The following is a 12,961-nucleotide window of genomic DNA, read 5'->3' as shown; positions in this document are numbered from 1 at the left end:
GTAATGTACACAGGATTTTAGTTTGGTTAGGGTTTTACATGAGTAAATAATTTTAATAATAATAAACAATTTAAATAATTTGCTTTACAGTTTTTATATGATTGGTCATAACAAATTATGATTAATAATAAATTAATGATTTAATTTATATCTTGGTATTAAAAATTAATTACCAACAATTGATCGACTCTGTGTATTGAAATAGTGATAAATAAGATTTTTTTTGTAAAATGAAAACATTTCAGGGGGGCAGAACCCTAAAATCCTACCCCTGTGTACACCACTGTGCTTAATAATATCATACCTATATAATCTATTAAAAATATCTATCTATAAACAAAAACAAAATTATGTTATCAAGAAAAATAACAAATTTTTGTATAAAAGTATTAAATTTTTATTATTTTTATTTTAATATTTATATTTACTAACCTACGCATAAAATCATTAAATTAATACTATGTAAAGAAAAATATTACTAGGTACTTATAACCTAATGTCTATAGTATATTAGTATAGAGATGTGATATAGGTACAAATTGTAATTTAAATTATTATTATTATACTTACATAATTGACTAATTAATTTCCAATTTTTAAGACAAATATAATTTCATTGTGAGATTACGTATTGTCCTATTGAAACATTTAACTGTATAGGTTCAGACGGTACAGTGAACGAAAAGGGAGGATACAGTGGGATGTTACTATGTTAGGTATTCCTTCACTTTTAAAGTTTACTTTTTCCACCCTTTCATTTATTTTGTCAAATAAATAAAACATCCCCCTTATAATTATTTACAAAAATTAGCCATTTATTTTCGTGTTTTTCATAACTTTATTTTTACGGTTGTTCTTTAAATTAATTTTACAACAAAAGGTACAATGGCCATTGATATTGATTAATACCTAATAAAAATATTACTTTTTTGATAAAAAACTAGTACCTACTTATTTGTTCTCTGGTCTAAATTGAGAATACTATAGACCAAATAAATCTAAACATAATTTCTAAAACTTGTAATATGTTGATTATAAGATAATACGACTCTTAACTGTTTGGGTTACGATCCGTTTGAGGAACAGGTGTGTTTAGGGTAAGGATTCGTCACTTAAACCCGGTTGGTCACACATCCGGGACCTAGAGACACTAGCTAATGCTTGACCTCAGAACACGTCAATGACTGAGGCCATTTAACAAGCCAGATCAGGCTTCAATATAGCGTCTATAATGATTAATGACACTAAATAATTACATTTTAATGTAGCAAAACTTATTTTACAAAAATTAAAATTATTTTAGAAAAAATGTATAAACAACCTTTTATTTATGTATTATTAAAAATCAATAAATAACAATAATGATTTAAATAATGCATAAACTGTAAAAATTTCAATTATACAAGACGAGTTTTCTTATAAGTACCCTATAGTTATGTTTACTTATTTTTACAGTTCACTATCCATAATTAGTTACTATCATGATATGTGTTATGTACAGTTACATTTCTTATCATATTCAATATACCTATTTATATTAGGTACCTATACATAGTTTTTATAAATATTACGAATCCATTGGATGTGATATTTTACGCTCGTGAATACAGCAATTGAATTTTTCGAGTGTAGATCCTTGACACTAAATATTCCAGATAAAAATGATTCTGTGCCATATTCATACATAAGGCCCGAACCACCAAATCCTATAAGATTTCTTTCTCCTGTAACTAAAGTTTTGAAATATCAGTACACTTGTTTTGTTATTTATACATATTACCTACACAGAAACATATACAATTACAGTATGATGTTAATTATATTCACTGAACAAAATACTATATAAAGGTTTATTCAGCTCAGTTATATAAATGTTTTTAATAATTGAACATCTGTAAAAGCCTAAAGATATATTATGATTCTGAAAGACTTGAATAATTTCAAAAAAAAAAAAACTATTATTTTATTCTGTCCAACGTGATAAGATAATTTTTTTATATTTAACACTATATATGTAGGTATGTACGGCTTGATTGCTTTAGATAGGTATATCGTGGAATTTTGAAGGAATCGAGAATAAAATAACATATTTTGTTCATATTATCTTCATTTTTTTTTTCTGGTAAAAATAGTATTTTAAACATTATATGTTATTATATAAAATTGAAACAGTCTATAAAACAGATGAAACCGAAATGATTTTTTTTAAATTGTACACAGCTGAGCTCCAATTCCGTTCAATGAATTATATATTCAAGCTATAAGAATCATCATTAGTTTTTTTTTACCCAATTTATAACCTGTGCAAAATTTATCTTTAGTCACGTAATTTTCAAATCCATCTGTATACATTTCCTGACACGTCTCTTGATCAATATATGGTAAAGTATATAATTTTAATATCGATTTTGTTTGTCCATTTCCAATCATATTATTATCCATTCCCAGGCCAAACATCTACAAAACAGATTTATAAAAAATACATTAATTTTTGGCACAAAATGATGATTAAATAAACACTGTGATTATACTCTTTGAAATAAATAATATATAATATTAATATACAAGCATAATATAGATTGTAGATTTGTAGACCTAATACGACACTTCAATGAAGTACATGAATACAATTTCATTTTATTTGACAATTATTTTAGGCAATATCCAAATAACCTAATCAGCAGTCAATTATTAAATATTTATAAAAAATATAGTTTGTAATAAAAATGTATCAATCCATGACTTAGATACTTTACAAATTGTTGTAAATTAAGCACTTTAGTTTTAAATTAATAAAATAAATTGCACAATAAGAACAGTGGTTGATATCATGAATAGATATAGGCAGGCACCATTGATAAAATATACTTAAATATATATTCAATCTAAACAATTAAGGTGATAGGTACTATTAAATAGTTGCTATTGATTACTAGTAGAATGTAATCTATTCCGTCATCTATTCATTGATTACGAAAATAATTAATCGGATATGCAATTTAAAAATTCTTCTGGAATCACGAATACAAATCTGTGTTTACAAATATCAAGACAAAACAAGTTAATTATCTCAATACTATAGACTAAACAGTGACTAGTGAGTATTTGGTAATTTGTAAACATTGAGTTTACCTTTCCTAGATCTCCATTAGAAAGAAAATGTGTATCAGACCAATCAATGGAAGCCGGCCGAACAACATTACTAACGGCTACATTGGTTGCTAACACAATGATAGAAATGTCATCAGCATAATTTCCATATGGACCATCATAAGTTTCCTTCAGATAAATTAAACCGATCTAAAATTATATATAGATTAAATATTATTATTATTTTGAAAAAAATTGTTAAACATAATCAGACATCGAATCTCAATAAATTATTTATATTAACTATTTACTTACGTCTATAATCTGTGTATATGTATTGTCGATTATAGAAAAGTTGCTATTTTCTTTTCCAACGGCAGTTTTAAAAATATTATTTTCATTTGGTATGGTTGTCCTTCTTAACCCCTTTTTCCAAAAACAATGAGCAGCTACAAAAAAATTTGAATTCATTTTTAATTTTTCACTAAATAGTACCTATATATGTATTATATAATGTTTACCAGATACAACTAAATTTGGAGCAATCAGTGTTCCTCCACATATTCGGAAATAACGACCATAGTTATTAATTTTATATATTTCTACATTCCAAGGTGCTATTACAGATGGTTCTTTGAATCTAATTGATGTTGATTCTTTATCTAGAGTATATTTAATAGAGAACGATCAAAAACATAAATTAATATTCTCAATTCTGGTAATCCTAGACTAAAATTAAACTAAAAAGAAATATTGAAAGTTTGAAAGTATAATATAGATTAAAGCATCATACATTGTGAAAATGATGTTGACTAAATGTTGGTAAGTGTATAGAAATAATTTAACCAGATCTAAATTTAAACTATTCGATTTCAAAATGTCCTACTTGTTTCACGGCAGTTTAATATTTAAGTGTTCTTTACAAAAATATAGTATAGTATAATTACGTAGAGTACAAGTGGTAAGTAGTTGACCACTCCATTTTGCATTTTTAAGACACAGCAACTCGTTAGGAGTATTCATTACTCCTTGCAGTTCTCTTGGTGAATTATGTACATTTTCGACTTTACACGATTGTGTTAATATAGTACCAGGCTCTGATGGCTTTGAACAATTTACATTATTTCCATTCAGTGAACATTCAATATCTAATACATCTGATACCATAGGAGTACACTTTTCTAGTATCATAAGGGAAATATTAGATTAAAAATTGTATATAAAATAAGTATTTAGCTACTTGTTTAATATTGTCTCATTAATATTGATTTACACGATATAACATATAAATCAATACGAATAAGCGATACTTACTCAAACATAATGTATCGGAATCAAATGATTTCCATTGTCCAGACTCTGAACATACCATCAATTTGTACGGAGAAGTTTTATAATATCCTTCTTCACAGTCTTCTTCAACTATGCGATAATTATTTACAACAGACCCACGTAATAGAGGAACATTTTGAATCGTATCCTTATAAAAGTACTTAGTACCTTCAATGTTAGGTATCACGCAAGTTTTTCTAAATTCAAAATTAATAAAACAATATAATATGTTAATTTAACCTTTTACTAAACAAGTATTTCGTTTCTATATATATATATATATATATATAATTTTAATAAGTGTGAATACTTTTTATTAAATGATTGGTTTATCGATTCGGTTTCTTTGATTTTTATATCTGACGATGAAGCAGTTGTTAATGCTATAGTTTTCCATGGTGTAGTTGGCGATGATGTAGTTTTCCATGCTGTAGTTGTTGACGCAGTAGTTTTCCATGGCGTAGTTGGCGATGATGTAGTTTTCCATGCTGTAGTTGTTGACGCAGTAGTTTTCCATGGTGTAGTTGGTGATGATGTAGTTTTCCATGCTGTAGTTGTCGATGCAGTAGTTTTCCATGGTGTAGTTGACGATGATGTAGTTTTCCATGCTGTAGTTGTCGATTCTGCAGTTGTAGATTCGGTAGTAATAGTTTCTGTAGAAATATTTTCAAAGTTTTCTTCAGATCCTGAAGTTATCAGTGATGAACATTGTTCCTCGTCAGAACCGTCTAAACATTGGGCTACTCCGTCACATCTACCCTCTAAATTTATACAAGCACCATATGTACACTTGAATCCGTATGTTGGACATCTTTAATGTAAAATATTAATATTAGTTATTATTCAAAAATTATAGTTTTATTAATTATTACTTATTATTATTATTTATTTATTTTATTTATGAATTAGTTAGTTATATTACGTTTGTTTATATTTTTAATCCTCTCAGTGAACTCACATATTTGGTTCACATAAAACTTGTGTTTCATCAGATCCATCAATGCAATCTTGAATCCCATCGCAAGTAGTTGCAATATCAATACATTGGCCGGATTGACAAGCGTACTCCGATTCTCTAGACAAAAAAAAAAAATAAGTATGCAATGAATAATCTTTATTCAGTAATTAATTATTCTGTTTTGAAACTTGGGGTAAATCTGTGTTGAATACACACGAGGCATATTCATAAATGTGTTATTATTATAATAAGTATTTTATCTATATTTTTTAAACACGTAATAATTATTTTATAAGGCGAGGAGAAACCCCATTTTTTTAAATACCTACTATAATAAAATACCTATGATACATTTATTTTAGAAATCAATAAATTTTTCATTATGATTGAGTTACCATTAAAATATAAACAGCCACTTATAAGTACATTCATATTATTCATATATATATATGTATATAAATTAATACATAATAAATAATTAAGTAATATATATATTGATAAATACTTGATTGAGAATTAGATTTATCATGACGTATACTATTTCATTGTCAAGAAAAAAATAATTTTGACTTAAATATTTGCTGAAACTGAACCCATTTAAGTTGTATAGGTACTTATTAATCTTCTTAAAAGTATATTTATGATTTATAAATTATTCCAAATTTTAAATTAACTACAGGCTTAAGTTTTTTCAACTGTTTTTATATTCTAATTAACTTATTAGTTATTTATAATTAATAGATGCTAAAAAATATATTAAAGGGTTAAGCCCAAGAAATTAATTATACATAACATAAATATGGTTAATAATTAATGTACTAACTCTGTGCAAGTTTGTTCAGTTTGTCGTTTTCTGATATCTCTATCACATAGAATGACTGTTTCTAAAATATTAAAAATAATTAATATATAATAAAATATTGTTAATAATTTAATATATAATTTTTTGAAATTCGTGCAAATAATTTTTGAGTTATTTAACTTTTGTACTGAGGATAAAGTTATAGGTCCATAAGGTCCATTTAAATGGATTTGGAAGATATAGGGGCTGTGATAATTTAAAAATTGTAGTAATTAATATTAATCTGCTAACATTTTTAAAGATAATTATTTATAATTCATATTGTTTACATTTTAATAACTCAGGAACTGCTCTTTTGAATATATCAATAAAGATACTTGAAATTAAAAAAAAAGATTATTTGCCTATGTTATACTTTAACAGGTTGGTTCTAATTTTAAGAAAAAAAGCGGGGAAGTAAATACGGTTCTACGATATAAAATGTAAGACTATAAGAGTATAATACTTCATAATTGAGAAGGCAACTGTAACGTATATTTTAAATATAAACTAGTTTTATGTTATATATTTTTAAGACTATCCATATTTTGTTTTAAATTTCGTAAAGTGTAATATTTTTATGAACACTTTGATAAACTACATACAACGAATAGAATGCTGATAATTTTTTTTTCGTTTTAAAAATATTAAACACTTAAAAAGTTATGAAATGGTAGATAGGCGCCATATAAAATATTTCAGTATGCGATACTCAGTCAACTTTCATTGCGTGTATATAAGACAAAAAAAACTATTACCATAATGATCAGTATGCTTTATCATATTTTAATGATTTAAAATACCTATGTAGTATGTTTTCTATTGTCAGAAAAAAAATATTTCAAAAACTTGAGGTTATCAGACTGAAAATATAAAAATGTTTAAGATTAAGTACCTTCACTGAAAGCCTCTTCACTCTGTTATATATCTATCTTGTTATTTTGTTTATTTTTTATTATTGATGTATAAAATAAGGATAATTATATAATTTTAACCAGTGGCGTCATTTCAGGTTTTGAAAGGGGGGGGGGGGGGCAAAAATTTTGACCGACCCATAGGCCATAATTTAAAAAAAAACCACTCGCTAACAATTACATTTTTATCTCAGTACAAACAGTCTTCTTACATCTTACACAATTATATACATACTAGTTAGTTATCTGTGATAACTGTGGTTACTTTAGGTATAAATAACACATTTTTTTTGAAAGGTAACAATGACTAATTAATACATAGGTATATAAAATATAATATGTAGAGGGATACCCTATATTACCTATTAGTATTTAGCATTGAGTAATTAATATATACTCAATGCTTATATACTTATTACTTATTGCTTATTAGTTATTCCGTTATTCGATAACGACGATAACATTTTAATTTATTATTTCACAATAATATTAATAAGTAAATATTTTATACGAGTAGCGGCCTACAGGGAAGGCGGGAAACCCGGTATCCCACTCGTCCAGTCCACCACTGCACATACAGAATACAGATGTCAGATACCTTATAATTATTTACGTGTTAGTAGGAGCCACGAATCATGATTATATTCTATTTAGCAATGACATGAATGTTATGAATCATTTTTGCGGGCTTGTGGCCCAAAACTAGCACCATATACCCGGCCCGGGCCGGCCAAGTCGACCGGCCCGATATTAGCCCGCTGATGACAAGGGGGGGGGGGCAAATGCCCACCTTGCCCCCCCCCAGATGACGCCACTGATTTTAACTTGTCAGAGATTGCCCAAAAACGGTTGAGAAAAAAATTCTAATTTAAAAAATTTAGCTTAATAAAATTACACCATAATATTTTTTCCGAAAACACAAAAATTAGCATGCAAGATTTTTCAGTTTTTAAAGAATCTCTATTATAATATTTATCTATTATTTATATTCTATAATATATGTATACATCTATGCCATAGAATATAGATCATAATAAATCAGACAATTACATGAGCAACTGGGCAAGAAAATAACGGGAGTTTATAATTTGCATCAAATTAAAGATATATAATCTGCACCACTGCTGGTAGCCAAAAATAGTGGTTGTAATTTGCACCAAAATAAGGGTATGTCATTTGCACCACCTTCAGGTAGTCGAAAATAGAATTTGTAAATTGCACCAAAATGATTATTTATTTGTTCAATTATCGAATGTTCGATTTTGAAATATTCGATTTTCCCTCGGTATCTTCGTAGACGTCGAGACTAGACTGATATGAATGACAATAATAATTTTAATAATAATAATAATAATACGATTTAATAACATATAATTTTTTTAATTGACCAACTTTTTTTTATATTCATAATCATACAATTTTATATAAACTTAGTACTTACATCAATATGTGTATAAGCTCGGCTATTTTATAAATAAAAACTAAGCCAAATTTATATTAGGATATAAAAACTTGTAAGTTTGTACTATCGAAATACTATCGAAAAAAGAATCGATTTTAATTTTGGTGCAAATTACAATTCCTATTTCTTACTACCTAAGGATGGTGCAAATTACATATCTTTATTTTGGTGCAAATTACAAACGCACTTTAAAAAAATGGTGCAAATTACACATGTTGTAAATATTTTGGGTCAATTTTGGTGCAAATTGACTACAGCCAAAATAACTTTTAAATTTGATTCTTTTTCATACTCGTATTTTGATGTAGGTATTGAAATTATAGTATATAAGTACTATTAGCATACATTTCAGTGTGTTTAGTATTAAAATATACGTACCAAATATGAAATATGAGTATATAACCAGAATAAAAGTATATGTTGACTTCATGGCCGATGAAAAAATTATCGCAGCAAATAATGTTATGATATTAACAAAACTATAAAATGTAGTAAGTAGGTACCTTTATTATATTATGTTAAATAATATTATACGCAATACGCATAAAACAAACACTATTTATCATAAAGTTGAAAATAATCACCAATTAATATCACAGGTGTTTTGGTTATGGAAAAATGTACTATTAATGAATTTTTAGGGATAAAACTGTTATAACCAATCTACCTATAGGTAGATTTTGTGTACTAATAATGGTTCACATATCACATGGTACTTATGAAATACATGAGAATTAAAGTTATGATTATTTTGAAGAAAAGTGGGAGAACATGGATGTCATTCCCCTCCTGAGATTATTTTTACAATGTATATTTATATGTAGAAATTTTGTAAAAATAAATAACGAACATTTATCACATATACTGTTATATATTGTTTGTATTAATTTTGTTGTCTATTCGTTGAACCAATCAATATCTTGCCAACTCATTTATAATACCATATTATTGTTATGAATAAACTGCAGGTCCATGTTTTGGCTATAGTTAAGTTATTCAGTTATATTACGAGTATGTAAATACCTACCAAATATTTCACAATTTGTTTTTAATCGCAATACATGTATACAATTAAGATATTAGCTTAAATTAAATGCATAATTTAAGATAAATTAATGATAAACTGTAAATTACTAATTATGTATCATAGAAATATTATAGGTAAAAAATAAAACATGACTGCATTTATGTTTAATATTGTAAAAAATGGTTTAAACTTTAATACAATGTTATGGAATTTCTTATTATTATTTTTTTATTTTATTTTAAAGTGTTTCTGACATACAAGGTCATCGAACTTTTTCATATAATAAACAATTTTTAACATCATGAAGTTGTTAAGCGTAAATTAATTACAATATATACAGTAAATTACAAAGATGAATAAATAAATAATAAAATATGACATCATAATAATTAGTTAATCTAAGTGTATATTTTTTTTTTTGTATATCTTATATTGGTGTTGAGAAAGGGCATCCATGAGGACGTCCGCGCTAATGAATTTCTTATAATATACTTGAAAATGTCAAAAAAAATACAATATGTCCCAGTTGCAAACGAACCGTTTCTATTGACAAAACGATATTAAGTCATAGATAATATATATAGTATATATTATCTATGTATTAAGTCTAGGTACCATAGATAACTGATATATATAGTCCAATTATTTTTAGTGTCAAACCCCAACGACAGGAAAGGTTAAACAAGAAAAATAATGTGATGATTGCATTTAACGTTGTATACCTACTCGTATTATGATATTGTATATGCATTGTTTCGTGAATTGATCATTCGGTAATGTTTTTGATATTTGTTTTACGTTTGTGTCAAATGAATATTAAGAATTTGAATGTTCGGACTTCTAGATCTTGTTCAATTCTGTTTAGGTTACATTTATATTCGTGCAGACATATATCATATTCTTGTTTTGGAAGTTTGGTATTTGTTAATTTATATGTGTACAGTACTACAATTTGTTACACGTTATAATATGTAAGTTGTATTTTCAATAGGATAATAGATAATAATATATAGACATTATAGTTGTACAGATAATATATTATGAACAGCTCCCCTCCCAATAACCTGAATAACCAACCTATAAATACGCCGAAATCAAGGGCATGCTGCAACTTCTTAAGTAATGAAAAATATACATAGGTTCATGAACGAAAAAAATTGTTGTTTTCCAAATTTAATGTATTCTGTAATGTTTTTATACTGTAAAACTGGTTATCTATATGTCTACATACTTCTAAGTTTTTAGATATATAATTATAATAATGTTATTGTATATAATATATACATACATATATAATGTATACGACCCAATGATTTGTACGGGAGTAAGAAATGCACATAGCACTTATTGAGTATTATTAATAGAATATAATAATGCGAACTGTGAGTGTTTGAAATACCTAAAAACATATTAGTACCTAGGTACATAATAATATGTATTAAACTAAGGATTCCAGACTCTTCCCCGACCTTGACGCTCCACACTACGTCATAAAAAACACGATGAAAACGAGTATTTCTCTTACCTACAGGTATTTCTAGAAGGCTGCTAACATGCTTCAATGCTTCGATCTTGCAAAAATATTGTATAATTACATCGATTATCGGATATTTTGATAAGTACCTATCTATTTGAACTTTGCCATTTTGGATTGCGTTTGGGTTTTTTGATTATAATTTATAATTTTAGGATTTTTGACAAGGACAATTATTCATATATCTATTAGTCTCGAATTAGAAATAAAAATGTCATGATGATAATTTATGATATTAAGTAGGTATATATATAATTATATTCGTGTAGCTTGATAAATGAGCATGCAAAAAATTAACTAGAGTAGCTACTCTATCGTAATTATATGTTAGGTACTGCGGTTTGAAGGCGGAATAAAATGTAATTTTTGTTACAGAAAATAAATTTTAAATTTAATTTTGATACAAAAATTTAAAAATATTGTTTATTTTTCACATACCATAATGTGATTATTAATAATGGAAGTACACATAATATATTATATTATATATATGTTATAAAATTTTAACATGCATAATGCATATATCAAAATTCAAAGAACAAAACAAGTCTTCTTTTTGAACATTTTTCGTTCTGTATTTCATAGACCCGAGACATTTGACACCATAGGCGTGCGCAGACTTCTGAGTTAGGTTTGGCTAAATTCAATCTGACTACCCGTACCCACCGCTAGTCATGGTTACACAAGAAAAAAATTATAGAAATTTTCAATACAAACTTCGAAGTGACCCTTTTTTGGTGACTGGAAAATGTAAGCAATCATTTTTCATTATTACACACTTACAGTTCATCAATATTTATTTTAAATTTTAACCAAATATAATTTAATAAAATAATTAAAAAACGTTCAAAACATAATAATATATAATACTAAAAATTGTCAATTAATATAAATACTTATTAATTATTATAAATTATACGTTAAATAATTTGTATGTTTATACATAACACGTAATTATAGTGCTGTCAAATGAAAAAATGTAATTATTATAATTTATAAAATAATTCTACGATTTCCTCCATTCAAAAGTTTAAATTCTTCAATGACCTCATCATAGATGATGTTCCCTGTTTCTTCTTATTCAATAAACATATATGAAAGAGCATCCAATCGTTCTTGGTTCATTGTGGATCGAAGCTTGGTTTTAATAATAGTAAGTTTAGAAAAGGTCCGTTTACAGCTACAACTTGTAACAGGAATGATAACGAATTACTTAAGAACAATCAAAACATTTTTAAAAATAGTTGACCGATCTTTCTCGTTGAGCCATTTTATCCAAATGTAAACTTCTTTAGTTGATGTTCCTTTTAATGTTTCAGTGTTATCCATGTTTTTCAATAGTTTTATTTCATCAACATTAATATCAAATAAAGTTTAAAAATATAAAATATCTTCATTTGTAGTCTCGAGATAAACCAAATTCCCAACCCATTCGATTAATTTAAGTCTTTCTTGGTTGAATCGAACGCTTAATCCAGATATAATCTGGTAAAGTGCAAAATAAAAACAAGAATGTTTTATTTTATATTTTTTAGTTTCCTCAAAATATTGATAATCATATAGTTGACATCAACCTTTTTGGAAAATTTTTATTTTTTGACATCGGGAATGTCAATATTATTTTTATCACATATTATTAATATCTTTAATCATGTAAATATTATCTATGATTTAGATTTATTTTTTTATCAATTTTCTACGGTTATAACTTGTATAACACCTTATTACTTTTTTAGGTAGGTATCAAGTACCCACCCACGTTTGAAAAAAAAGGGTCATGTTTGACACATAATAATTGGATAA

The 12,961-nt window shown here is 26.4% G+C and overlaps 1 protein-coding gene across 2 annotated transcripts; it reads right to left on the bottom strand.

Moving 5' to 3' along the window:
- Positions 1–1,294: 1,294 nt before the first annotated feature.
- Positions 1,295–9,270, bottom strand: LOC149058682 (coagulation factor IX-like). Of its 2 annotated transcripts, none has more exons than XM_089220643.1 (11): positions 8,976–9,270; positions 6,204–6,264; positions 5,381–5,497; positions 4,733–5,233; positions 4,405–4,619; positions 4,038–4,271; positions 3,612–3,752; positions 3,406–3,539; positions 3,133–3,300; positions 2,289–2,457; positions 1,295–1,730 (listed from the first exon to the last, which is right to left on the bottom strand). In XM_089220643.1, exons 1-11 carry the CDS (start codon positions 9,025–9,027, stop codon positions 1,546–1,548), a joined length of 1,977 nt encoding a protein of 658 aa, XP_089076769.1. In that variant the 5' UTR covers positions 9,028–9,270; the 3' UTR covers positions 1,295–1,545. The 2 variants fall into 2 exon arrangements, with proteins under 2 accessions (XP_089076769.1, XP_089076770.1); XM_089220644.1 differs by having other exon boundaries at positions 2,301–2,457; positions 8,976–9,269.
- Positions 9,271–12,961: the final 3,691 nt, after the last annotated feature.

The sequence above is a fragment of the Diuraphis noxia genome, unplaced genomic scaffold (assembly GCF_037042655.1).
Source record: "Diuraphis noxia isolate RWA-SAM2 unplaced genomic scaffold, SU_Dnox_SAM2 contig0002, whole genome shotgun sequence".
NCBI classification, from domain to species: domain Eukaryota; kingdom Metazoa; phylum Arthropoda; class Insecta; order Hemiptera; family Aphididae; genus Diuraphis; species Diuraphis noxia.
Note: the sequence above shows the minus strand (reverse complement) of the source record. Positions and strands in the feature narration are given on the sequence as shown.